This window comes from Phocoena sinus, chromosome 18 (genome assembly GCF_008692025.1).
Source record: "Phocoena sinus isolate mPhoSin1 chromosome 18, mPhoSin1.pri, whole genome shotgun sequence".
NCBI lineage: Eukaryota > Metazoa > Chordata > Mammalia > Artiodactyla > Phocoenidae > Phocoena > Phocoena sinus.
The window spans coordinates 70,433,842-70,461,815 of NC_045780.1; the positions used below are offsets into that span (position 1 = coordinate 70,433,842).

The following is a 27,974-nucleotide window of genomic DNA, read 5'->3' on the forward strand; positions in this document are numbered from 1 at the left end:
CTACTCTCTCTCTAACCAACTATAAAACACTTGGAATTTGATCAAAAATATTTTCTTCTTTCCTTTCTCTGTGAGCCAAGGGGAAAGGCCCTTTTTAATAACTGTTGGGCCGGGTGGTTTATCTCTCGCAGTTCCCGTGACAGACATCCTCAGAGATAGTTCCTGCTTTTCTCATTTCACAAATGGAAAAGTGAATGAGGTTTGAGGTGTTAATGTCCCATAACTGAAAAGTGCCAGACTCAGGGTTGGAGCTGTGGAGTTCAGTTCACAGATCTCTCTCTAAACCACAATTTCCCCCAGAGTGATATCCCACTGTTTTGACTTTATGTCAATATCATTTTTAGTTTAGAGTCTCTTTTCACTCGTGTTAGTTATCAGACATATCTAAAACAGATTATAGTCGTTTTTGTTGTTGTTAAGTACTTGACATTTTACAAACCTGTCATATCTACATACCCATTAAATGACCAGTCCCCCCTTCCCCCAGCGAATCTCTCTTTCTTTCTGTCTTTGGGGAGGGAACCAAAGATGAAAGCAAATCTATATATCTGCTTGTTAGAAGAGATCAAATGTTTACTAGGTAAGTGAGAAAGCATCTCACAAAGTGATAATTTTTTAGACTAATTCTTGACTCTGCGTGTCTACAGTCTGGATTTGTCCATCTACCCAGAGTCCTCTGTGTCCCAGAGGGACCTGACTCCCATTAGCCAAACTAGTAAAAGACCAATGTACAAACCAGAACACCAATTACTTGAAATACAATCAGAAATATAATTGCCCCAGAGACTAGAATTTTTTTTGTAGAGAAACTCTATGAGAAGTAAGAATCTGAGATAAGGATTTGGATGCAAGTCCTTGGAAAGGGGAAGGAGTTTCTGGTAGGAGAGTGGGAAAGTGTGGCATGGAGGAGGGGCAGCCGATTAAGACTGTGCTGTCAACCCAGTTACTGCTGTGGTCAACTGGAGCTTCATCCCAGCACAGAGGATGGAACTCTAGGAGCCCGAGTAAAACACACAATTCTTATATCATCAGTCATTGGTTGAGGATTGCTTCTAGGAGACGTTAACTGCCAGGCCACATCCAGCATGCCTCACAGGTACAGGATCAGAGCAGGCTTCTGCAGCTGGAGAAAACCTCGGGGCAGAGAATCCAGGGCGTGCCAAGTGAAAGTCATCATAACAGAAAGGATGACGTTGCTGGGGGACCCCTGCAGCTGCCAGAATACACATGCAGAAGGACCGCAGCTCTCATGCCGGGTGGTCTATCCTCTCTGGATAGTGCAGATTCTCATTCTTTACCACTGGCTAGATTTTCCTACCGACAATCCATCCTCTCTTTGATTGGATACAGGATGTGGCACAGTAGACTAGGCTGTAGCTGGAGACAGGCTAATATATCTTATCCTCCTGGTAGAGCCTTGGCTACGATTTGGGAGATCCTTGCTTACACATTTAGAGATTAATTCTTAGATGGTTGATCTTCCCAAATATAGATGATATTGGAACATAATTATCAGAGCACAAACGTGTTTTCAAAGTTGGGAAAAACTTTGCTGCTTCTCCTGTGTCAGCTAGAAGCCAACAAATATTAGTACAATAGTAATCAGATAAGCAAAGCATCTTTGATCTCTATAATTGGATGGATTCTCTTGGTGTTTCTTCTTAAATTTTAGCAACCAGCTCTAGGAAATCACCTATGCATTTTAATTTCGTATTTTAGATTGTATTAAAGACATTGTACTGACTGAAAGATCTAACATTTTTCAAGTAGGTAAAGGAAACACACCTTGGAAATTTTTCTTGAAAATATTTTGTGGTGTTATTCTTAAATTTCACTTTGACATTCAGATAATGTCCTTGAGAGATTTAGGGTTAAGATAATACCAGTAATTTCTTTCTCTTTTTTTTTTTGGCTGCATTCGGTCTTCGTTTCTGCACGCGGGCTTTCCCTAGTTGCGGCGAGCGGGGGCTACTCTTCGATGCGGTGCATGGGCTCCTCATTGCGGTGGCTTCTCTTTGTTGCAGAGCCTTGGCTCTAGGCACGTGGGCTTCAGTAGTTGTGGCACGCGGCCTCAGTAGTTGTGGCTCGCGGGCTCTAGAGCGTGGGCTCAGTAGTTGCGGCACACGGGTTTAGCTGCTCTGCAGCATGTGGAATCTTCCCGGACCAGGGCTTGAACCCATGTCCCCTGCATTGGCAGGTAGATTCTTACCACTGCGCCACCAGGGAAGTCCAATACCAATAATTTAAAAGGTTGTCTGTAGGTAACAATGATTGGCTTCACTTACCTTCTCCTGCTTCATCTGAGCTCTGCAGCCCAGTTGACAGCCTGGAGCCTTAAATTCTGCCACAGGTTCTGCACTAGGGCCTATGCACACATCTGTACACATTTCAGTGTGTAGTTTTTTTGTGACTCTTTACTCTGATGTTCAGTCCTATTGCTTGGAGGGGGATAGTTCCAGGAAGGAGAGGGAGAGAGATGTCCCCATCAGTGGTCAGCTCATGTGTATCTGAAGTGACATGTAGCTAGAAAAGCTGCACATAGTTTACAGTCCACACTGATGCTCTGTTAGTGTTCCTCAACAAGATAAGTCTAGTCTTGGTATTCATGGTGGCTGCGGTCTATAAAGTTGTCTTGAACAGGGATTTGGCAAATACTGACTCACTGCTCCTGAGGGAAATACGGGACTAGCTAGGTTCCTGCCTCTGTTTGCAGCATTTTTATCAACCAATCAATACATAACCTTGTTTTATGTGTGTGTCTATGTAAAGACATATTGTGTCATATGTAGTTGATTTATTAACATTGAACTCGGCCAACAACCCTATAACTCACGCCTGATTATTTGGCTCACGGATTTTCTCCGTAAGGCACATCGCAGCCTTTTTTGCACTTAGGGACACTGGATAGCACTTCAGCACTGTACTTGGGAGCCATCTAAAAACATTGAAATCACCAACAAAAAGCACAAAAATGCAAAATGTACAGCACCAAGTATATTGGGAAAAGGACACTTGTTTACAGTGTAAGAGCTGAACAAAGAAGGCAGAGTGTGACCTTCTTTGATCTTTGCTGGGAATGTGAACCTCAGGCAACTCAATTTTTTCACCATTCAGCCCGTGTTCTCAAATGACCTGGAAAGCTTCTCGAGTGTTGATTTCAGGGATACAAATAAATTTTAACGAGTAGGCAAGTTATCAAATATGAAATCTTCGAATAGTGAAGATCAGCTGTAATTCATGTTCTCACGGGAAGCATCACCTCCCACGTGAGTTTTGCACTTGGCCTCCAGTACTCAAGGTACTGTGATTTTTAATTCCTCTATTTTCTGAGCACTGCTTTATGGAAGGAATTATTTGAGCCTTGGCTATTATAGCCTTGAATTTCATTTATGTCTCAGCTGCTCTCTGGACAGAAATTACAAGAAACATGCCATTAATTAACAAGTTTGAACATAAATAATTGCAGTGTTAAAGTATATGACATAGTAAACCCGCTGATAAGGGGATCACAGGTTCCTTTCACAAACATTTATGTAAATGTACTTAACTATTTAGAAATGTAAGTGGCAATATAGTACAGTAGTTAAGACTACGGACATGAGGCTTTCTTGGTTCCAACCTTGGTTCTGCCACTTACTCCCCATATGACCTGAGGCAATTTACATAACCCCCATTTCTCACCTATAAAAGATGATTATAATATATGTCTCTTGTAGGGTTATTGTGAGATTAAGTGAGTTAATGTGTATAAAGTACTTAGCACATGTGTCATATGTATATACATTAGATATTATTATCATTAGTGTTATATACCTATAGAGAAAATGATAGACATAACCTCTCAGGTGGAATTTTATGCTGTGGATTCCAGTAAACTCTATGCGACACAGAACAGAGCTCCACGTTTGCTTGGTTATTCCTTTTGTAACCACAGTTTATTCAGAACTGTGACTGTCTTGTCTTCAATTTTGGACGGCATAGATGAATTCTCCTGTCTGTTGTTTTTGCATGGTACAGTTTCTATCCTCACACTTGCCACTGAGCTACCAAATCAAAGTGGCCATATGCATCTCAGAAGTATTTTTAGTGGCTCTTACTCAGCAGGGCACCTTCCATGGAGAAGCTTCTCATGGGTTTGCAAGCAGGGAGGAGCACAGGTAAGAAGACACTGGCTGTTAGGGCTTGAATAAGAGCATGCATCGCCAAAGTTTCTGTATTTCTCAGTCTATCTAAAAATATCCATTATCATAAGAACATCTCTTCTTATTTAATAATATCCTATCATGTAATAATTAAATCAGCAAATACGCATTGCATACTTACTCTATGTAAAGGCCAGCACTGCCCCTCAAACACAAGCATGTCCTTAAATATTTTTGATCTCCTTGATGCCTTTACCTCTGACCTGTATGTCTGCATTCCTCTTGGTTCAATCTTCAACCCATGGAAACTTGCTCTGTCTCCCACCATTCTGTATAACTGACTCCCTGGGGTTTTTCGTAATTCTTAGTTGCCCAAATCCGGGGTGCTGTTCAGGTCTCATTCTACGTGACCGCTTTTCAGCGTAGAGCTGTGGTCTACTTAGAATCCCCCTTGACATGGTCTCCTGGGCCTCAGAAACACCTTCCCCCTGTTTCTTCTCTCACTTCTCTCATAACCACTTGATCTTTTTTTCTTACTCATCTCTCAGAGCTTACCAATAAATCTTAGCACTTCCCTAGAAATGGCCTTTGCATGTCTTTTCTGCTCACTGTTAACTGTCCTCGAGTAATCTCCACTTCTTTCTTCCTCTTTTATCTTGAGGTCAGTGTCTGCCAAGATGATTTCTTAGCATCATTCCCTCCTGGCTTCATACTCTACAAATTTGAATTAAATATTTCCAATGTGGAAATTCCTCCACATTCTGCATGGTTGAAACTGAGGTAATCGTTAATTTTTTTCTTTAATTCAAGAAATATTTGTTGAGCTCCAGCTCAAACAGCTCAAAAACTGTTATGCCAGCCCTGGAGATTCAGTGGTGAATCTACTGGAGTTGATGATTATGCTTGAAGGGCAACATTGAGAAAGGAAGGGTAATGAGGTGGATGGTCTGAAAGAAGAAGCACTAGTTCAATGGAAACATACATGATAGGGGCTTTGACATAGACTGGAGGCTACGGAAGGCTTCGCTAATGCCTTCACATCTGGTAAAAACTCTATGATGCATGACATGTGCTTGACATGTATTAATCAGCTAAGCATCATGACCACCATACTTGGTAACTGAATGCATAGAACGTAGCCAGGTGAGGAGAGATGGGTGCGACCCAGGAGTCACAGAACAGTGTGCCGAGGCATATGCGGGAAGGGAGGGTGACATGTTCAAGGGGTTTTTGAGAACTGGAGAGAAACCCTGTGTGATAGGAGATGAGAATGCAAAGGGGAGCAGGGTATGACAGATTTTGTAAACCGTGTTAATGATTTGGGGCTTTACTCAAGTGATGATCGGAAGCCATACAAGGAGTTTACACAAGACAATAGCGTTATCACTCTGTTTAAAAAGTACCTCTGGCTGCCAGGTGAAGTTTGGATTGCTGGGAGGAGTGCGTATTTGTGGGGTTGGTGGGTGAACGTGGATTTAGGAGATGAGTGGTGAGAGATGAAGGTGGTTTAGCTAGATGGGGGATGGTAAAGATGGGAAAACTTGGATGTATTGGAGACAGTATTAGACATCATATGGACAACAGGCTAACAAAACCCTTTACCTTGCTGCAAGAGACTCTGACCCTCTGTTAACCTCCCCACTCCAGCTCCCTGGAAACAGATGAAGATGGTAGATGCCAATGTTACCAGGCAACATTGCTCATGGTAATGTGACCTATGATCGATAAATTGCAACTAGATTGGGAGGGATTGTGAATGAACTATGAATGTCTTATGGGAATGCCATGGTTTTTGGCTTCTATGAGTGCTGTGACTCTGCCACCAGGCATGTCCCTTGCGGGTTTTCTGGAAGCTATGCTTAAGGAATAGTTAGAAGAGATTTTGGGCTCCTATGGGGCATAAGACTTCTAAGCCACAGAAGCCTCAGCGTTTGTGCAATACGGAGTTCATTGAAGTGTCCATCTCCAAAACAGGACAAAAAATTACATCTGTTTTAGATTTCTTGATTCACCAGCTACAGAATGTTTTGGAAGGAAGTTGGCATCATACGAATCAGCAGTTCTGTGCCTTGAGGAAGGAACGGCAACTACTTTGTTCAAAGCATTTGGTCTCCCCATCATGTGGCAGCCAGTGGGGAACGAATCTCACTACTAGGGGTGTGTGAAACACATTAACATCATCCCTCTGGTGTAGCTTCCGAGAACAAAATTGACATCACTAATATGGGTAGTTTTCTCAGTTCACTGCCAGACACCGAGCCATAGTGTCTGTGACCTTTCACCTGGAGGGACGGACAAGAAGCATGTATCTACTGTGTGGCCAGAGATCAAAATGCGGGTCCCTGGCTCCAAAGCAGGGACTCCCTGAGCACTTTAGCAAACAAGGAATAAGTAAAACCAAAAATAACTGTAAACCTACCGAATCAGCGGGCTCATGAGACCTAAGAGCCAATGATGTTTATCCACCTTCCCAACAATAAATGCTGAAAGCGATTAAACCAATTCTGGGAGGCTGGGATAAATTAGCAGCTGTACCTGAAGGTGAATGTAAGCAATTACATAATTTTAAGCAGTTCAGTTTTGATTACACCAAAATTACAACCTGAAAACGAGGGTCATGACAGTGACTGGCAAAGAGAAAGTCAATAGGAAGTAAGACCATGCCTCACTTACTTACTGGTAAGTCATGTTCAATGATCATAGACCCCATGTGGATCTTCTCAAAACATCCCTATTAACAATAAAAATTTTATGTGACCTACAAATGCATGGATTTTTAAAATCAGATGTCACTACTGAAAGAAAAACACACTTCATCCAGAGAGGTAGTCCCTAAGATGTATTCATTTTTAGGGTACTTGATTTTAAGATTTCATAAGGAAAATATATCTACATGTTGGCTCACGTGTGTTTAATTGTTTTGAACTAATATAAGCTAAACCAGAGATCTCCCTCCTGTACTCCACATACCCAGGATGAGACTAAGGAGTGGACTGGTTATTGCTTTTCTCTGCTTTGTCCTCTCTGCTTCTGAAATGAGACTATGTGTACAGTTTAAGAAACAAGAAGGGATAATGAAGAGCCACCTATTAATTATACAATCAGTTCACATTTCATTTCTTCAGGGAGTTTTTTGGTTTGTAGCTGCAATTTGAAGATCAGGCAGCCTGAGAGTATGAGTGCAGTGACCACTACCCCCTTCCCAGGCATTGCTGGAATTCTCACATTGAGGAAGGTTCAGACCACTCACTCAGGCCACGCCTTTCTTAGCTGGACAATGTGGGTAGCAGTGTGATTGTCTCCAAATTACATCTTAAAAATGCAGGCCTATAAGCTTTGTAGTTGCCCAACCTGGAGACTGAACAAAGAGACATCAGTCGTTTATCGGGCAGGGGAATCTTACAAGTCTGCAGCAAAAGGTCCTGGAGTGACACCGCACCATTTATGGCAGACATCAGGACATGGCAGCTGCTCCAGGGAGGAGGAGGTTACCATTTATGGGGGGAACTGATGTCAGGTTGGCTCATCAGTTACCAGGGAAACCAGTGGCTGGGGCAAGGGGCAAGTACATAAACAGTATGTTTATTAAGCCTATAATTAAGAGGATTGGATGGTCAAGTGAGTGAAGGAGGGACTGGTCGAGCAGGGGATGTACAGAGAGCAGGGGCGTAGCCATCCTGCATGGCCTCACCACACAACCAGTTAGGACTGTTCAGCTACAAGCCTGCAGATTGTCACTTCAGGGATGGATGGTTGGTGAGGTACTACCTGAGAGCTGTCAGAGTCCCACACACCCTCTCTCTTCATTTCCTCTCTGCCGTTCGAGTATGACTTTTGTTGTCACTCTCCTTGAAAATCTCCCATTGTGCTCATCTTCCAGGAAAGAAGAAAGGGAAAATAGGGCAAAGGATAACATGCTAGCTGAGTCTGTCCCATTTTCTTTGGAAGACAATAGCTTTCCTGGAAACCTCACCCAAGAGATTTTCTCTTATATCTCACTTATTAGAGCTAAGTCCTAGGGGCACCTCTAGGTCAAAAGGAGCCTGAGTAATCAAATATTTTCCAAATGAACTATTATCACCTCTCTGAAAAATAATGAGGCTTCCCCTAGTATTAACAAGGGGAAAAGAGTATTGGGCAGGCAATATGTAGTATCTGATGCAATTAGATACCTTCATGTGTCAGTTTCCTAATTGAGAACCGTCTCTGCAGTGTATTGAGGAAGTGTGTCTCAGAGCCCATGGATTCATTGGAAATGTCATTGTCTAGAGCATGACTGTTCAATAGAATTTTCAAAGATGATAGGAATGTTCCACATCTGCCTTATTCGATACAGTAACCACTGGCCACATACGGCTGTTGAACACTTGAAATGTGACTAGTGCAACTGAGAAACTGAATTCTAAATTTTACTGAATGTTAATAAATTTAAATGGTCACATTGACTAGTGATTACTACATTGGACAACACCTATCCAGAGCATTCTTGGTGAATATTTTGGTGTGGGGGAAGGGAAGAGAAATGGAAGAAAAATTTCTGTTGCTCGGGGGGAGTGCCAGATGCCAGGAGGTAAGTATCTGGGAGAGGATGAATGGCAATGGAAATGAAAATTGAGTGGAAAATTGCTCGCCTGTATGAAGAGTTGGGAAGTTACATGAAGGCAGATTTAGTGGACTTCAAATGATTCATTTAGGCTGGTTCTCTCTACAGGTTCATTCTTGAATGATCTATCATACACTTGTTGTACACAGATGACCTCACTGTGGATTCTACCACCAAGCAGAGATGTTGTGCTCACTGAATGGTGTATATAGATGATTCTCCCAGTTCTGCTACCCCTGGATGTTCCACTTATAGGCCTAAGAGACAACTTAGTAGGGTTGGTCTGGCAAAAGTTGACTGAAACTACTCTTCTGACCTTTATGGTCTTTTTTTTTTAAACTCCAATTTTCAGGACCATTCTACTCAATAGGCCTCCTTTATGGAATACGCTCCTTGTCATCTTACAAGACAACACAGTCATCTCATTTTTCTTCTTCTTGACTGGAGGATGCTGCTTGTCTGTCTGGCTTCTCCCCTCTCCCCTACCCTAAATATTGGAGTTTCTCAAGACTTATTTCTCCCTAGGTGGGCTCATTCACTTCTAAAGCTTTAAATGCCATCTCCTTTTGGAAACTCCAACACATCCAGACCTAGCTCCAACCTGTCCTCAAACGCCATGTTTGTGTCAGCTGCTTACTTGGCCTCTCCTTGGTTGTCTTAAGAGTATCTCAGACACACAAGATTCAAAATTGAACTGATTTTCTGCCCCCAACCTCTTCCTCCTGCAGCTTCCATATCTATTAGATAGCATCATTATTTACAGGATTTCTTGAGTCAGAAAACTAGTCCTTTCTTTCTCTCACCTGCCACGTACAATCCAGCAGCAAGTTCCATGGGTACCCCCATCAAGGTAGATCTCCAGCCACTTCTCCCCATTTGCACTGCCACCACCCTGCTTGAAGCCTGCATCACCTTTCACTTGGACTCTGCAATACTCTCTCACTTTCCCCATCCTCACTTCCTCCCAACACACCTTAATTTCTCCCACCCAGTTGCCAAAATGAATTTGCAAACTATAAATTATAACACATCCCTCTCTTGCATAACACCTTTCTATGATTTCCCCTTCCTCCTGGAATAAAATGTAGACGCCTTACCAAGAACAAGTAATTTTCTATGTTCTCATTCCTAAATATTTCTCCAACTTTATTATTTTTTCATTTTTTCTTACTCATCAAATACATTGGCCTTTTTTTCACTGCCTATAACATGTGAAGCTCTTTCTTATTCCGAGGATCTTCATTAGCTTTTCCAGAACATTAGCTATCTGGCTCTTTCTCAGCCACTGGGTGTCAGAGAGCTGGCCACTCCAGTTAATAATGTTCTCTCTGCTGAATCTACCAACACCCTCCTTAATTCTTCCATAGCTCAAGTGTATTTGTTTCCTCGTTATTTGTTTTCTCCCTCCCCTTGTAGCCTATAAGCCCATGAGAGTAGAGCTAGTAAAATGCCTAGTACATAATAAAAAGTTCTTGAGTGGATGACTAAATTATTATAAAGAAGATATTATTGAAAGCTTTTAAAACATTTTTTAAGTAAAGAGAAGTCATGTAAATAGCAAAGCAAAACATTTAAATACCAGTGCATTTTGACCATTGTCTGGGCTAGATGCCAACTTAACTCTCAGGAAGGATGTGATAAATGAGCTAATAAGTGAAAAACAATCTCCTATTTCCTTGCATATAAATGTTACATTAAATTACTTGTGGTGAGGCATCATTTAGTCATTCTCAATGAGATCCTAAATCAAAGGCAGAATGTCTTTCTCCGCCATAGAGATTAGATTATTCTAATTATGTCAAATGATGGTAATTCTTACTAACCCAGGGCTCGTAAGAAGCATAAACATTTGAAAAGCCCATAGCTGGCTGGTATTGATGCTAAAAAGCTCTCTTTCTCTTCCTCCTCCTCCTTCTTCTTCCTTTTGTATCACACATTATCTGCCTCCAAAGGTGGATAACTTGTTTTGAACTTCTTAAGTAGGCTTCACTTTAAGTGGACTTTTGTTTTATTGGAGAAGTCAAGATAGAATCAGTTTCATAACGATTCATCGAGTATGTAAGTCTTACACAGATTTGCTAACTTCATTCCACTCTAAGGCCATAGAAATAAAACAGAGCCATCTAAGAACAGTCCATTGACTTTGAAGGACAGTTTATTAGCCAGATGACCTGTAAACATGTCCTGTATTCAGTTTATGGTTGTCAGTTGGGATTTGTGGGAAAAAATAAGAAGGGGATTTTGTTGAAAAGTAACCTTACTCTATAAGTGTTTTTTGAGGATCTACTATGTCTAAGGCAGTGCTTGGCACTCTGAAGACTATAGTGATGGATCAGACGTGATTCCTACCATTAGAGAATTCAGTCAAGTAATGGGTCTATCTGATACATAACTGCATATTACGAGGTAGAAGACAAAAATGTTACACAAGAGGTGAAAAATAAGATAGTATAGAAATTCAGAGGAGGGGAAGATGAATTCCACTTGGGGATATTAGAAAAATCTTCCAGAGGTGTAGTCACTTTCCCTGAGATTTGAAAATTAAGCAGGATCTGGTTCTGTAGAGTAGAAGGCATGGATTCCTGTCTCACCAAAGTCATGAAGTCTGGAAAACACCGGAACTATGTCGGGAAAGATGAGTGGGTCAGGAAGTGTATGAAGGGGAGAAGAAGTAAGGCTGGAGAAGCAGCTGGGAATCTACTTCAGGAACCTAAGACATAAGGAAGGTTAAAGTAGGTGAACTTCATCCCGTAAGCATTAGGGAGTCACACAGTCCTAGATCTCAAGGCTGTGATGTGAGTAGAGTCATGTTATGGGAAGCTGAGAGTGAGAATATTGGAGAAAGATGTGATAGAAGGTTTCTCAAAGGTTTCTGATGGTGATAGGAGTGGAAATTTTGAGGTTGTTTCAACAGGATCTGGCAGCTCTTTGGATGAGGGAAGTGAGAGAGAGTCAAGTATGATCTGAATCATTTTGAACTGGTTGGCTAGAAGGAGAGTTGGGCTGTTAAAAGAGATGGGTGATACAGAAGAGTAGCTTTTGGAAAGAAAATTATACATGCAGGTCTCGATGTATCAATTTCTGATGCTAGTAGAATACGAAGTATGGAATCACAGGAGAGGAATTTCAGAGAGATGGAGGGGCTGGAGATAGAGCCCTGTAATCATTGTGCTTATCTGAATTCCTATGATTTGATGAATTTTTCAAGAGAGAGATGGTAGAGAGATAAGAGAAGATGATTAAGGATAGACAATCAGGGGATTCCTACATTAATCGGGTGAGACAGAAAGTAGAGGAATAAGTAGACGAAGGAGGAGGGTTGAAAGGGTCAGGAAAGTCCAATGTCATGAAAACCAATATAGCAGAGACTTCTTAAGAAGAAAGTGCCCACGAACGTCAAATGTATACCTTCATACTATGCAGCAGTTTGAAAAGACAGGAATCAAGAAAAGGCTCCTACGTGTCTCAGATTGAAAGTCATTGTTTATTTTCCAAAATGAAATATACAGTCAGTGTGACATGGAAAACGAGGGGACATTGAAATTAGAGAAAACTGGAGTCAGGTTCTGATCCTGTATGGTTGAGTTGTGTGATTTGAGGAAAAATTACTTCATCTCTCTGAGCCTTAGTTTCCTGACTGTAAAAGGGTGATAATGCTTGACTCAAAGGGCTGTGGTGAGATGCAGTTCAATAAATCAGCATATGGACAAGAAGAGGCTGGCAGAAATAGGTCTGTTAATCCAGGTATCTTTTAAGTTTGCCTCCCATTTGCTTTCCATTCACTTCCAGATGGTCACGTGTTACAGCGAAATATCACTTGGGTCATGAGTACTTAGGTTTTTTAATCTTAACAATGAATTGCAAACAATTAAATATTGGCCACCAATCCCTCCTTGTGCAGAAATGAGTGTAGGAAGAGGCAGATGGAAGAAATTTACTATTGAAGATCCTGCCAGAGCAAATGGTCAAGGCAGAATGGTCTCAAAAGATGCAGTGGGGTTGAGCAGTCTGAATGATGATTTGATATGTCCCTGCAAGTAAGGCAGGGACCACCATGCCCATCATATTTGATTTTGCATCCCCTGGTGCCTAGAAAAATGCTCTGTTCATAGTAATTAGTAAAATTTTGCCAAACAAATAGCTGTTTTGTTTGTTCTCTTTGGAGAGATCTGGCTGTAAGGTAATGCACGTATAGAAAAAGAATAGAGCGTTGATGGGAAGAAAGAGAAATTAACATGGAAGAGGATGCAATTGAATGGAGTGTTGGTGGCCAGAGACTAGTCAGATGTATATGCCAGTGTATAAGTGTCACAGATATAATGTTGCGTACACACCAAAGATAAACATCCCCAAACCAGGAGCCAATGACAGAAACAAAAGGGAGGAAAAGATATGAGTCTAAGCCTCGTGCTGTTTTTAACTTCTATACAGCGATAGGGAGACACCATTACTTACACTTATATCTGTTCTTATTAGCAAGCAGAGGAACACAGAGAGTAGTATAATACCAGATGCCATTTGTCTGGAGGTGGACCTTTGGTTTTTATTTGTAAGTGATAGGAGAGTAATCAATAAGTGGGGCAGGCAGTGGTGACGTGACTAGCCTTGCAGATTGGTCTGGGTGTCAGGGCGTGCACAGTGAGGAAAAGCCTGAAGACTCCATCCTGATAAAAATGCAAATGGGAAAGTATTGTGTATCAAGAAAGGATGGTCACAATCCACTTTAACTTGTTTCAAGCTTTCTTTTCTCTCTTGAATCCATCTCTGATGCGACATTCAAGAGGATGGTGTTCAGCTAGAACTCTGTTGCGAAGTTCTTTTAAACACTCACACGCCAAACTGTGCGTAAGGAGAAAGTGTGTTGGCTTGATAGGAAATGAGATACTCTGGTTTACATATTTTTTTCCTAAAGACTGTGACTCAGCTGGCTCTTTGCCCATCTACTCCTCTCACCCCACCCTGTGGTTGCCTCGCAGGCCACGGCACGTGTTCCTGCGGTCGCTGCGTTTGTGGGCGAGGATGGTTCGGGAAGCTCTGCCAGCATCCACGGAAGTGTAACCTGACGGAGGAACAGAGCAGGAGTCTGTGCGAATCGGCAGATGGCGTACTGTGCTCGGGGAAGGGTGAGTGTCCGCTGCAGCTTTGGACAGAATCCCTGTTCTGACATGTGGTTTATACGGCAGCACGTACAACCAGCTTCTGCAGACTGCACTCTACTGAGCGCAGACCCCTCTGTCCTCTGCCTGGACCAGGCTTTAAGCTTGGAATTTCTCCCATTCAAACGATAATGGAAATCATTATCAAAAGGAGAGTCTCAAATATACCTGTGTGCTGCTTTCTTTAGTTGTAAATGAATTCGTGATAGAAAAATGGGTTTATCTAAAGCTCCAGGGACTACAGCTCACATGCACACACCTCCTCTGCGTGTGTGAATCTAAATAAATGCCACTATAAATGAAAAATGCCAGAGATAATAAAATAATTTTAAAAAAATTGCCAAATGAAGTTCAGGGCCTGAGAAAATGAAATGCATGAGACAGGTTTCATGTGAAAAGATCCCTGGGCACTTGCTATGTTCAGCGTCACTGCTGAATAAAAAGAATTGATGATTGTATAAAGAAGAAAACCAGCAAGATAGATTGGGCACTGAATGGGCCAAAAAGGCAAAAGGATAATTGTTGGGTTCACCTGCGAAATGGCGCAGTCAAGAACCGCAGAGAAGTGATCACAAGCGCCTAAACTGCCAACAAATAGGCTTTGGGAATTTCAGAGGCTAAATACGTAGATGTGTGTGTGTGGAGGAGGGGAAGGTTAGGGATGTGAGGCTATAAAAGGAGACTACATATTTCATTTCATAAAAAGGGAAGGAAAAAGTACTCGTGTCTGGGCTTCCCTGGTGGCACAGTGGTTGAGAGTCCGCCTGCCGATGCAGGGGACACGGGTTCGAGCCCCGGTCCAGGAAGATCCCACATGCCACGGAGTGGCTGGGCCCGTGAGCCATGGCCGCTGAGCCTGCGCGTCTGGAGCCTGTGCTCCGCAATGGGAGAGGCCGCAACAGTGAGAGGCCCGCGTACCGCAAAAAAAAAAAAAAAAAAATAGTACACGGGTCCCAAAGTTCTGGTATAATTTTCTTTGGTCTGAAAATCACCAATTTTCCAATCACACATGTGTAACCTAATATAAAAAAAAAAAAAATTAAACCTTCGAAGTGGTTATAATCTTCAAGTTGATTGAATAGGAGTCACTAAATCAAACATTTACTGCAGAAACAGATTCTAGAAGAAAAGCCACCCCACCAGTGCCCCTTCCCCACCCCCAAAAGGGCAGAACAGGGTTTTTTTTTCCTGAGCAGAGAAAGAATACTAACTAATAGATTGAATTTTAGCTATTTTGATGTTGATGCTTCTGTGTAAATTCTCCAAGAGACTTTAAAATCCTGCTCTCACAGTGCCTATGGGCCCATCTAGGAGCCTGTCACATTCCTCTTTGCTAGTGGCTAGGAAAACACCTAGGAAGATTCTGGAAGTGCACAGATTCTCACTAAATTTTCGGGAGTTGCCCTGCAGGGAACTAGATGTCCTGGAGCTTCCCAGCTCTCTTCTTCAGCTCACTAGCCTCCTTGCAGAACAGATGATGCCCCCCTGCGCCCCGCGCCCCCCCACCCCCTGCCCCTTTCAGACAGGGCAAGGCTCTAGCTGAAGTTGCACTTACCTTGAAACACCTACCCTGGGGCAGGATTATCAGGTAAATAGCTTTCTGAAGAAGACACAGGGAAGAAAGGGAATCTCTTAATACCAGTGGAGGAGCCCTCAGAAACAGGATGTGCCTCGGAGATGTGCCCCTAAACAGTGGCTGTTGCTTCATCTCTCTCTCAAGGCTGGTGCTGTCAGGTTGAAGGGGGCTTCTTGACACAATTGCAAAGATAAAATCTGATGGATGATGTGACCACATAGGGTGCGGGGAGGAAGGCTGAAAATTGATACAAGCATGATCATTTCAATAGAAAGCCATGTTCTTCGTTTCCAGGAACCCTGTACCCTGTATTTGAGGCTCGTGTTTTCATTGTTCAGGCAAGGAGGCCATGCCCTCAACCTAATGCAGTTAGAGCAGTCAGGTGGCTCTCAAACGAGTTTAAAGCAATAACTGTGTACCCAGCTTGTTCTCCCGTTAAATTCAATCTAATTCCAAGTCCCGAACAAATCTCGTACCAGTTTGGTTCTCAGGGGGGCCTCAGCTCCTGGAAACACTTTGTTTTGGGTTCAGGCTCTGTTGGGAGAAACAAAAAGGAGGAAAGAGAGGTTAAAGGAAGACAAAGGGAAGGAACTGAGGAGGAAGAGATTAATAAAGAAAACAGGGGAGGAGGTAGGGATGGAATTAACCTTCAAGGATGAAATAGGAAAGAAGAAAAAAATGCTATAAGATCAGAATGGAGGGTATAAAAGAGTACTGAGAATGACTAATTTGTCTGAATTGGATTTTTTTGAGCATAGGTCCAAACACAATATCACAAAGTTTGGGTACTTTTAGTTGGTTTTCCATAATGGCATTATCCTTAGAATAAGGGTATTAGCTTTTCGTATAAACTCTACTGAATGAAGAAACCCATTCATATTAAAAAATTTGTGTGCTTGTTTATATTTATTTTAAAAACCAGCAATTGTGTGTGTGTCTGTTTACTAGACACACTATCACATCATGAACAGTGTCCCTAAGCAGGTCTTGGCTAAGTTATGTCCAGTTGCGGGTACTGGAAGAAAACACAAAACCATGCTCACTGGACTAGTGAATAGCACTCTGTCATTGCCCAAACTGAATTTAATTCTGAGGAGGAGTTGTCCCTTTTCAAGAAATAAACATTCTTATTAAAGTCATTACATTCATAGGAGAGTGACTCATTTTTTAGCCTCATAAATGTAGAAAATGTAAAAAAAAAAATAGGTTGACTAAATATTGGCCCAAAGGCATTTCCTCAAAATGAAACAGAACAAGAAAATCTCTCTAGTTAATGCCTTTTCAAATTGTTTGCTTTGGGTGGTGGGAAATATATCCATGTATCAATGAAGAGTTGACAGCATATTTGTCTAAACTATTTTTTATCCTTCAACGGGTAGAGTTTTAAACTCAGAAGGAAATGTAAAACCTGCCTCGAGGCTGTACGTTTTGAGTTTGCTGTTAGTGATGATACTGGCATGCCTAGTGTTGGCAGCAGCTGGCTGTGGGCCCCTTTCTTTTCTTCCTATTCTGGAAGAATCCATGCTGGACTATGAAATCCCTTCCAAGTTATGTAAACTGGGGCCATAGACTAAGGGTCTTCAACATGGTGGCAGAGAAGGAAATCCCTTCTGAGTTATTTAAACTGGGGCCATGTATTTCTGGATACATCTCATGGACTTGCCAGAATGCCATGTACTTTGTCCTCAAGTTTGTAAATGAAAACCCCTCACCCCGATTTTCACAAAGGGAATCGAGTCTTTTTCTTTCTCCGATCACGGGGCAGGTGTGAGTAGTGGGCCTGAGATCCCCAGGGCACAGCACTTAGCAGCCTAGACCCGGCTGAGTGTTTCCAGCAGAAAAAAACGAGGCTGAAATGTGTGCTCCCCAGGAGCTGTGAATAAAGCTGTCACCTCAGGAGACGATGAAGAAATAGCATTTTATTTCTTTACAAATTTATAGCCAAGACAATAAATCACTCCATAGAAAAATTTAAAACAAGGTATACATTGTTGTGACCCTCATAACAGATGGAAGAGTTAGTACAATAGTGAAATCTGCCTGCTGGGATGTTGGGTTGCAGCATTTTGTCAGGCTTGATGGACGAAAAAGAAAGTCCGACTCTGTTAATGGGGCAGCTAACAAAGGTGCCTTGCCCTTATACTCAGTTGTTTGCGGGAATAACCAGAGATGATCTCAGAGCCAGGTCTCCCCTAAACTTAGCTACCTTTGCAGAATACGTGATATAATTTATAGGCTGTTTGTTTGTTTGGGGGTTTATTTATTTGGATCCAAGAATACACAATAACCTTCTTACCCTGATAACTTCAACCCAGATCTAGGTGATCCACTCTGATATCCTTAAAGATGCTGTTGTGTGACAATGATTGTAACTGCATGTCGCTCAATGACCCCTTACACTCTTACGTTGATACTCGAGTAATGCATCGTCCAGATTAAGTCCACGGTACCTCCACCACCTATCCCTCCCCTCCGCCCAACCCGTTCTCCATCTCTGGAAAAGAGAAGGGGTGAAAGTCATGGTTCAAAAACCAGTCTTCACTCCATGCTCTAGTTGCCTCACCCGATATGGCTGTCGGGGCAGATCTGTAGGACACACAACTCATTTTTTGAAACTATATGAAAGTTTTTTTTGTTTTTTTTCCCCTGAGAGAGGCATCACAGGTAGGTAGGTACAAGAGTAGATTGAATCAGATAGGAATCTTAGGTTAACTGATGTACTTTCATTTTCTCATCTTTGAAGGCAGAAGAATTTCATTTCTTTCCCCGTCTTGTGTCCTAAGGATGCTCTGAAGACAAATGAGAAAATGTGGCTGATTCCCGAGGAATGGAAGCCTGTGAGAAGCACAGAAGGGAGATCAGAGCACTCTTTAGGGTCCTTATACTAAGAAAGACAATAAATGGGTCAGTGATATTGTGGTTGTGAACTTACTGCCCTAGAGATCCTGCCAGGATGAGCCAGCTTCTCCCTATAGCTGGACTGGGTCTCATGGGTGTGAGTGGAGCCCGGCCAGCTGAGCTGAACAATTGCTCCCCTCTTGGCAGTCATGTGGCCTGTGCCTGACTGACAGAATTCTTTGCCTAAGTTTTTCCCTTTCTAGAGATGCGCAGTTTGACCCCCAGTTACTGACAAAAACAGAGCACTTTACAACCAAGGCGCTGCTATAAGAGGTCCTAATAATGATTCAATGTGTTAGTATTACATGCTATTCCTAGTTTCACAAGCAGAAGAACTTCCTACCTCTGAGAGGCACGAACAGTAAAGAACAACACAGCTGGGGAAAACGCTGACTGAGAAAAGCTACTTTTTCATAGCACATACAAAAATCAGTCCCCATTTTTCACTTTAAGTATTTCAGTGACTAGTAGACTTTTGGAACTGGAATTTATTTGTCAAATGGTCTCTCCATGATACCATATGAACTTTAGCTGAGCTTACCAGTTTTAGGAAAATACTTTGCTATAGACTGAAGCTAAGCATTCCAGAAGCAAGAGCAGTAATTAAAATCGTTCCAAGGCCAGAGGTTAAGTTTAAAAATGAAATGTGAGATCTTTTCATGAATTGTGACAAAATACAAAAAAAATATCCTAGGCATAAGATGTGACTGTCATGGACAAATAAGTCATTTACTTCTGCTGCTTTGTAGAAATCATTTTGGAATGCAAAGGAAATACTATTTTAGAAACAACTGAAAGCAATCCAATTCTTCCAGTAATTACTCATGGAAATAAAGCACGAAATATGATGCTTTCTGAGGAAATTTCAATGAAAAGTCAATGAAATGTCCCAAGTTGTTTTTTTGGTTTTGGGTTTTTTTTTTTTTACAGATATGTTGCTAACCATTTACTAAATGAGCAGTTGAATGGTGAACACTTCCATGCCTAGAAATTTGAAAGAAATCTTTAAAACTAGGATAAATTTCTAAAATAAGGTAACACTGTACCTGAATGAGACCGAGAGGGAGCCAGCCTTCCTCACAGACTGAGCCGGAAGGCCTCGCTCACTGGTTCCTAGGCAACCATCAGGCTGTCAGTCACTCATCAGAACTGAAAGTTGTCTAGATTTTACTCAAGAAAATGTAAATCAACCAAGACCCTCAGGAAAGCAAGTCAAGACTAAATGAAATCATGCTGTGCTTAAGCAAGGACTTAACAAAGGTAAACCCAGCTCTGAGCACGTAACTAGTACTCCCTTACTTTCCACATGACACAGAATGTGGAAGGTTTAACTTGGCCATTGGGGACTTTTGCCACTAAAATGCAGATAGTCATTTCCATGATATGAAATACCACATAGCGCTTAATGCTTGAGATACGTTTATACAGATCCTTTCCTGATTCCATGGTATGAGGAAATCCTTTTCTCTAGCCACTTTACTCACTCAGTTTGTTAACTCATTTTTTAAGCACTGTGCTTCCTAGAGGCACTAATGATTGATTCCTGCCCCTCTCCGACTATATTTTGAACTTACCGAGTCTGGAATTTTGTTAAATAGGTCAAAGTACTTTTTTCTACTTCACAATCTCTTAAGGTGATTTTTGACCAGAACAATTTGGTGATAGCATCTTTTAGTAGAAGGAAAACATGTTTGGAAAGACTAACCCATCCAAGGAAATAGAAGGAAGGGAAAGTCCTTTTTATGTGTTTTCCTTTAAATTTTAAAGGTGTCTTTACTGTGGTTGTAGACGTAATTTTGCCATGTGGGGTTTTATAGGCCATCAGATGAAGACATTTAGACTGTGAGAGCTTTCTTCCCTTTGTGACACCGTTTAATCCATATATTTTCTCTTCTTTTAAACATATTTAAATAATTAATAAAAGTATTTCTCAGCAAACCAAAATGTTTTTAATAACTAAAGGAATTTTTTAGTGACATTAATTAAATAATTAAAAAGAGGGGATGTGTAAAGTAATGGAGAAGGTGGTTGGACCTAGAGCCTCATAAAAGATGAACATTTTGGGGAGATTAGAGCTATCTTTGATTATGACAGGAAATCCTGAGAATGAAATCTGATAAGTTGAATATACATGAGTTATTATGTGTGTATTTTTAGCACTTTAAAGAGCTATCCAAGGGCTTCCCTGGTGGCGCAGTGGTTGAGAGTCCGCCTGCCGATGCAGGGGACATGGGTTCGTGCCCCGGTCCGGGAAGATCCCACATGCTGCGGAGCGGCTGGGCCCGTGAGCCATGGCCGCTGAGCCTGCGCGTCCGGAGCCTGTGCTCTGCAACGGGAGAGGCCACAACAGTGACAGGCCCGCGTATCGCAAAAAATAAATAAATAAAAGAGCTACCCAATATACAGATGTGTCCGTATTTTAAGAAAATCATGTAAACCAAAATCCAGAATTGTAAGCACAATAATTTAGTATTTCTTTTATTAATAAATGCATCCCCTCTTATTAGAACTTGCTATTCAATTCCTTTAAAAAACAAGCACCTTTAAAGCATGATTCAATTCAGAAAAAAAAACCCATCTATTTTTGAGTACCTTTTTTGGAAGGCCATCTATAAGAATCAACATTCTGCTCTCACTGACATTTCAACCAGGCTGGGCCATGGAACATTTGCTCAAGGCTAATTGCAACTGTCTAGATCCATAATGAAGCCTTTCCTGGATAACCTTTACGAATTACGGTAAGTCAGTCAGGCTCCCCTCTGAGCGACCGGCTATTCAATAAACTTTTCCCTTTGGAGGATAGGTTATTAGAAGTCTGTTGTCGCTGCACTGATGATATTCTGTTCTAGACGGAAGCCTTTAGTTAAGTGGCGACAGCAAGTAGTGCCCTTTGTGATTTCAGGTTCTTGTCACTGTGGGAAGTGCATTTGTTCTGCCGAAGAATGGTATATTTCGGGAGAATTCTGCGACTGTGATGACAGGGACTGCGACAAACATGATGGTCTCATTTGCACAGGTGCAGTATCAACCTACCCTAACTGTTCTGTGTCACAGCTGGCAATAAAGACAGATGATACCCACCGCGTACTGCCATAGCCAGCTGGACAGGAGAGCGTCCGTGTAATCAAGACCCACTATTCACAGGAAGTCACCGCAGAAGGGGAGTGGGCATTGGTGGACAAAAGTAACCACGCCCTCAACTCACACATATGCAGTTATATGTTGAAAAGAGAAAATAATCGTCTTGACAACCATTTTACTTTGAGCCTGGTGTAGAGAATGGAGTATTATTTTAAACAGGACCCAGGTACCACTAATTCAAAGACGGTTGATGTGTTGGTTGGCTGCAAGGAGTGGGGTGTGTGTGTTGCGGCGATGAGGGAGACTTAGCAGTGTCATAGCTACTGCTCTCCCAAGTTATTGAATCCTGATAATTGGTTATAAAATACATCTGCTTGAACAAGTTACAGGGGAAAGGGAGACACGTTATGTTTGTTCTCCTTGTTTCTAGTTGAAGGTAAAAGATGAATGCTTGTGTATGTCATTAAGCTAGCCATTCACTGTCTGTCCGTCCCTGTGGCACAAGGATCCTCTTCTAGCTGATTCCTCAGCTTACCTCATTCTATGTCAGGGGACTTTATGGTTTTTAGCGTTTATTCATAAGTCAGACATAACTTGCTCTCTACAGGAAAACAAAATTATGACATGGAAGCCACCCGGAGTGACACAGGATGGTCACTATTAGATGATACACAGATGGTGGCATCAAGCAGATGCCATTAATTATGTGAAAAATCACATTTTCCATCGCTGCTAAACAAGATGATGATAAGATGGCTACAGAACAGAATAAGAAAATCTGCAGAGGATGAATGAAATGGTCTTGATTATGAACTGCTGTGGTTTAGAATAACATATTTGAACTTGGTGACTTTCGGTCATGATACTGACTCCCCTGTGTACTTTATTGCAGGGAATGGAATCTGTAGCTGTGGAAACTGTGAATGCTGGGATGGATGGAACGGAAATGCATGTGAAATCTGGCTCGGCACAGAATATCCTTAATAATCCATGGCAGAGAACTGGATTCTTATTTTTCTAGGCCATTAGAACATATAAATGCGGAGGGAACCATATATAATCATCACTAGGACAGGTCAAACAGACCATTGTATGTTTTTCTATTTCTGAATGCCTCAGTGAAATCTGGGTACCCATTAAAGATGAGTTAAGCAAATTCTGATGTAAATAACGCCAGAAAAATTTTTTTCTACCTTAATTTACATCAGTGGTTCTCAACAAGGGCAACTTTACCACCCAGAAGACATTTGGCAATGTCTACAGACAATTTTCATTGTCCCACTGGGTGGGGTGGGAGGGCGTGCTGTGGGCATCTAGTGGGTGGAGGCCAGGGATGCTGCAAACATCCTCTGGTGCAGGACAACCTCCCACAGCAAAGAATTATCTGACTTCAAGTATCAATGGTGCCTGAGCTGAGGAACCCTGAGTTACACGGTTGTTAGAAATGCACACTCCTATACAAGAAAGACCATATTGGAGTCTAAGGAGAAGATATATCCTCACATAAATCCACTGACCGTATTTTGCCAGTATTTCCATATGGAGACATGAGGTATGTGGTATACAAACACACATGGGCTAGGGGGGCAGGCAGAAACTACATAACCAGTGCTTTCGAAAAAAAAAAAAAAAAAAAAACTGGTCGTTTTAGCCATTAAGTCATTTGTCATTTGTCTAGTCCCACTTTAACTTCACACAAGGGACTTCCCTGGTGGTCCAGTGGTTAAGACTTCACCTTCCAATGCAGGGGGTGCAGGTTCAATCCCTGGTCGGGGAGCTAAGATCCCACGTCTCGTGGCCAAAAAACAAAACAAAACCAAACAAGAAAAACCAAAACATAAAACAGAAGCAATATTGTAACAACTTCAATAAACACTTTACAAATGGTCCACATCAAAAAAAAAAAAATCTTTTAAAAAAATTAAAAATAAACTCACTCCAAAAAAGACTCTTAAGATTAAGGAAGATATGAAAAATGCAAAATTTGACATTTTTAATAAATGGTGACATAAGTTGCTTATATTCTGTGTCAGTATATATTTGCCTACTGAGGATTAACCCCCAAAATGAATTTTTATTCAGGGGTATCTATTTTCTGTTTCTAGAACATTTTTAAAAACTGGGCAAGGGTTACATATACAAGAAATACGATTTTTTTTTACTTTTTACTCCATGGTAACTTGCCTTTTAAAAGGACAACATATAGTTAGATATATGATGGGCCTGAAATACACATTCACTTCTCTTAAAAGATTCTTATTTATAAGGATACATGACTTACTGGAAAAGTAGGGACATGCAAAGAAATCAAGAAGAGATACTATAATAAAAATTCTCAAAAGCTCAGAGGATTTTTAAAAAAACCAGAAATGGCTGAAATAGAAATTATAAATATTCACTCAATAATAAGAACAAAATGTTTATTTTCTTAATGGTGAAATTCTGCTCTGTATGAAATTCACATTGCATTATGAAAATTACAATAATTTGGACTTACCTTACATATTTACAGTTAAGTCTACTAATACACCTTAGTTTAGGCAACCTTTAATTATTTAGAGCTAATAAAAACCCCACTTTTTTTCTAAATGTGATTTATATTTTGTAAAATCCTAGAATAATGTAACAAAATCATTTCCATATTGTTTAAGATGAAAATTTTTGCTTGGAAATTTTACTTGATGATGTGAATATTCTAGAGTCGTGGCTTGGACTTTTCTAAGTCAAATCACCAAAGATAAGGAAAATATGTATCTGCTGAGTTACTTAAAAATTTGATATTGAAAATTATTTAAGAGAAAATGTAACTGATGCTGATTTTTATAGTACTAATAGTGTTCTCATACTTGAAGAGATTTATAAAATTGTCGTCTCTATCCTGAGATTAAGGAATGCAACCACGTAAATTTTATCTCTATTATTAAGTATGTCAATTGATATATCAGTTTTTATAAAATGAGGGGACCATAAGGAGTCAAGAAATGATAGATTGTACTCTTTCCTCTTCTCTGTCTAAACACTTTAAGCCTCAAACAAATCTGTTATTGTTCAGTTGCAATTCTGATGCCTTACGTAATGATGCACAAACATTGGAATTCATTACCTTATCCAGCCATCATAATACAAATGACTTTCAGTTTCCCCTTTTGCAGAACCCTGCTTTCTATAAAGGACCAGATAGTAAATATTTTAGACTGTGGGTCACATACATCTCTATAGAAGATTCTTGTCTGTTCAAGTTTAATACTTTAAAATGGAAAAAATAAAAATAAAAACCTCATTCTGAGCTCCTGGGCCATAAGAAACAGATTGCAAGCTGTATCTGGCTTGCAGCTGAGCAGTAGTTTGCCATCCTGCTCTACTGGTACGGCCCTTAGTTTCCTGTCTCATCACGTTACCCTAGGTGTGTCTTATTTTTCTTATCATTCTCTATATTTGTTATCCCTGCAACAAGAATGCTGCTCTTTTTATATTTTCATGTAAGAAAAATGTCCTCAGCATTTATGCTTTTTAAGAAGTTTAAATATGGAGAAATTACTTTATTATAAATTTCAGAATGTGATTTGTCCAAATTTTTTGACAAAATCTATTATAGTCAGCTATATTCTGTGGTTCATTTAGCCATGAATTATTGAACCAAAGCTGAATTATAGCATAAGTCACATGGTACCTAAACTCTAATGAATATTTTTCTTTTAAAACAGAAATACTTTCTTTTTACCTCTTTCTGTCTGCTATAACAGTTCTTGTGCGTGTTTTTATGTGTGGTTTTGTCTCTAGCAATGAAACGTCAATAGATCTATTAAGAAGTGATTTAATTTACATGTTTAAGTTGGAGAAAAATAAACATAGTTACATGTAAAGACATAGATTCTACCCTTCTTAAATGTTATTTTGTACTTTGACTTTTGATTCCATTACTAAGATTAAAACTCCCTCTTCAAATAAAAGGCAGGGCAAGAACAAACTTGTAATAGGTGGAGGGAAAATATGCAAATTTTGTTGGCTTGTTCAGGTTGGTCGGCAGTTATGGTGGGATTAACGTTAACTGGGAAAGACGCGACAAGTTTGCAGATGGTGTTGGCACCAACCCTGCTTGCTCGGCTAACCATCACTGAGGAATTCTTCCATAAAGCACTTTTTAATAAGATTCTACTAATGTCCTAAGATCTAAGAGAATCACTATATCCTGTTGTCTTCCTGGACTCTGAGCTAATCTAGATTTCCTACCGCGCATTGGAAGGAATGGCCTCCACGACCTCAAATGCAAACACAACGTGGGAATTAGACCAAATGATAGAGAAAACCAGGTAAAAACAAAAACATAACTCAGTCTTTGTTTGCAGATTCACTATCAAACCTTTGAAACACTACTCAGTATTTGAGAGAGTCAGCAGGCCCTGTGTGCCACTTTGTAAGCTAAGAGAGCTACACTATGAAATGTATTTCACTCCAAAGTAATACTCTTCACACCTGGAGTTTGATATGCCTGCGTTTAGCTTAAAAGCTTGCCCTGGGTATAGTCTTGTTCTGAAATAACATTGAAAGTAATTTTTAATGATTTTCAATTCCTTCTAAAATGGATTTCTTAGTCAATCTGGTCTCTCCTTCAAATGTTAATTCTCACTCTAATATTAGAGAGAAAACTTTAAATGAAGTGATACATGTCTTAACTTAAAAAGAGAGAAGTTTTTTCTTGTTGTTTTTTAAAAAAGAACCAAATCTGATGTTGGTCATCCTGAAAACAGCGGACTGTTGTAGTGCTTTAGGCATTCATTAAGCAACTGGCCAGGTGTGATAAAGAACTCTTCTTACTCTCCAAGAGGTAAACAATTAGACGGACTGCAGCAGGAGTCTTGTGGGCCCATCTTGAAGCCGGCCCTTACCCCAAACACTCAGGGCAAGGGAACATTTAGAGCACGAATCTCTAAATTCTCCAAGATTTGTAATGACATGATGCTCAGTTCCATTTTACTCTTTATATAGGCTGAACCATTTGCACCTCTTCTATAATTTTTCCAAGTAAAGTTGTAGCAAAGTATTTTAGAAAGCAAACCTACAGGAAAATAAAATGATGTCACCTGAAATATCAGAACAATGAACATTCCAGAGCATTGTTGAGGGATGAGTGAAACAGCTACCATAACAAATCAGTAGACATAACCCTCTCACACCAGATATGGATGCAAAAGGAATGTGATATTGGAAAGAGTTGATAAGATCGACATATGTACATAGAGGTACAGAACACGTGGTGGTCTCTAAATACAAATGAATTCCATCAGATTTACTGTACAGAACACCAAAGGTGACAGATTGCACTTACTTAAAACAGCAAACAATTTTTGAGGGGAGAAAATGGTGGAGTCTTAGCCTGGAAAAATAGCAAGAGAGGTATCATCAAAGAGCTAAAATTTTCTTTGGCATGGTAAAGGGGGAAAGTGAGTTTACCAAACTTATTTACATGACATTTCTCTATATCTGTGGGTGATGCAATGCCATTTCATTACATAAAGTTGTTCAATGTTTTTGAATATGCCGTCATATAAATATTTTATTCAATATGTTGTATTTATGAATACAACAAATGATATTCAACACAGAAACTGTACAATGCAGACAAACTCTTTGTATGTAGATTAATACACACCAATGGTTCTTGATACACAGGTCCTACAACATGCAGTTCATCAGTGCTGTCCTCGTTCCATGCAACAGGTCAGACCAGACACAGAGGAAATGATCTAACTAAATCACAAATAACAAGGACCCCTCTGCAATACGTCTAAACATATATTAGAAGAAAGTACTTTGACATCCATTCATAGGGATAAATGCCCTTATCGATAACTCATGTAAAAAACAAAACAGAGATACACATTTACTGAAATCTCAGTCACTTACAAAAATAAATCTTGTCATAATTTTAACCAATAAACAAGCTTACAGGGGAAAAAGAAACCAGCAAGTAGGGCTGATTACCAAAAACATGTAGGTGGGGTTGTTTGATGTGTGTGTGTGCCTGTGCGCGGTAGGGTAAGTCCATCTAATTGGAATTTCAAGTTGCCACATATTATGGAATATATGTCTTCCCTAAACAATTGGTTAATGAAATTCATCTAATGTATTTTAACTTAGCCTGTTAAAAATAATAGGCTTTAAAGTGGTATAACAAGAAATCAAGAGAGGTCAGAAGAAGCATTTTGTTGTATTTGTACTTTAGCACTATCCACAATAAATCTACTCAAACGTTATGCTAACACTTTATTTATTAAAGTGGAATTCAATACGAAAATGAAATAAGCATAAACAGTTAAATTGATAGTAAATCTTTAATCAGCTAAGCAGGCCAAAATTTTTAAATGCTGGGCAAGGGCTGTCATGGAGACTTAGGAAAGCAGTGACAAAATAATTTCCCAGTAAATACAATGCAGATGGGAGAAAATGGCGACTGGGTCATCCTTCCACATGGAAATAATAACAAGAGGCCAGTACATTGATCCCATGTATAGTTTTCT

General features: G+C 40.4%; 1 protein-coding gene across 9 annotated transcripts in view; it reads left to right on the forward strand.

The window, feature by feature from the left end:
• ITGBL1 (integrin subunit beta like 1) overlaps nucleotides 1–27,974 on the forward strand; it is a 242,080-nt gene that overhangs the window by 196,822 nt on the left and 17,284 nt on the right. For 5 of the 9 annotated variants that reach the window (XR_004346683.1, XR_004346684.1, XM_032611342.1 and 2 more), the window contains exons 9-12: nucleotides 13,722–13,868; nucleotides 21,278–21,391; nucleotides 22,349–22,430; nucleotides 25,673–25,766. Coding sequence is in view for 7 of the 9 variants with exons in the window: in XM_032611342.1 (XP_032467233.1) it covers nucleotides 13,722–13,868; nucleotides 21,278–21,391; nucleotides 22,349–22,430; nucleotides 25,673–25,766 (437 nt within the window). In the remaining 2 variants the exon portion in view is untranslated. Of the gene's footprint in view, nucleotides 1–13,721; nucleotides 13,869–21,277; nucleotides 21,392–22,348; nucleotides 23,278–25,672; nucleotides 25,767–27,126; nucleotides 27,220–27,974 lie in introns of those variants that run through there. The other 4 variants (XM_032611345.1, XM_032611347.1, XM_032611340.1 and 1 more) reach the window with 3 other exon arrangements.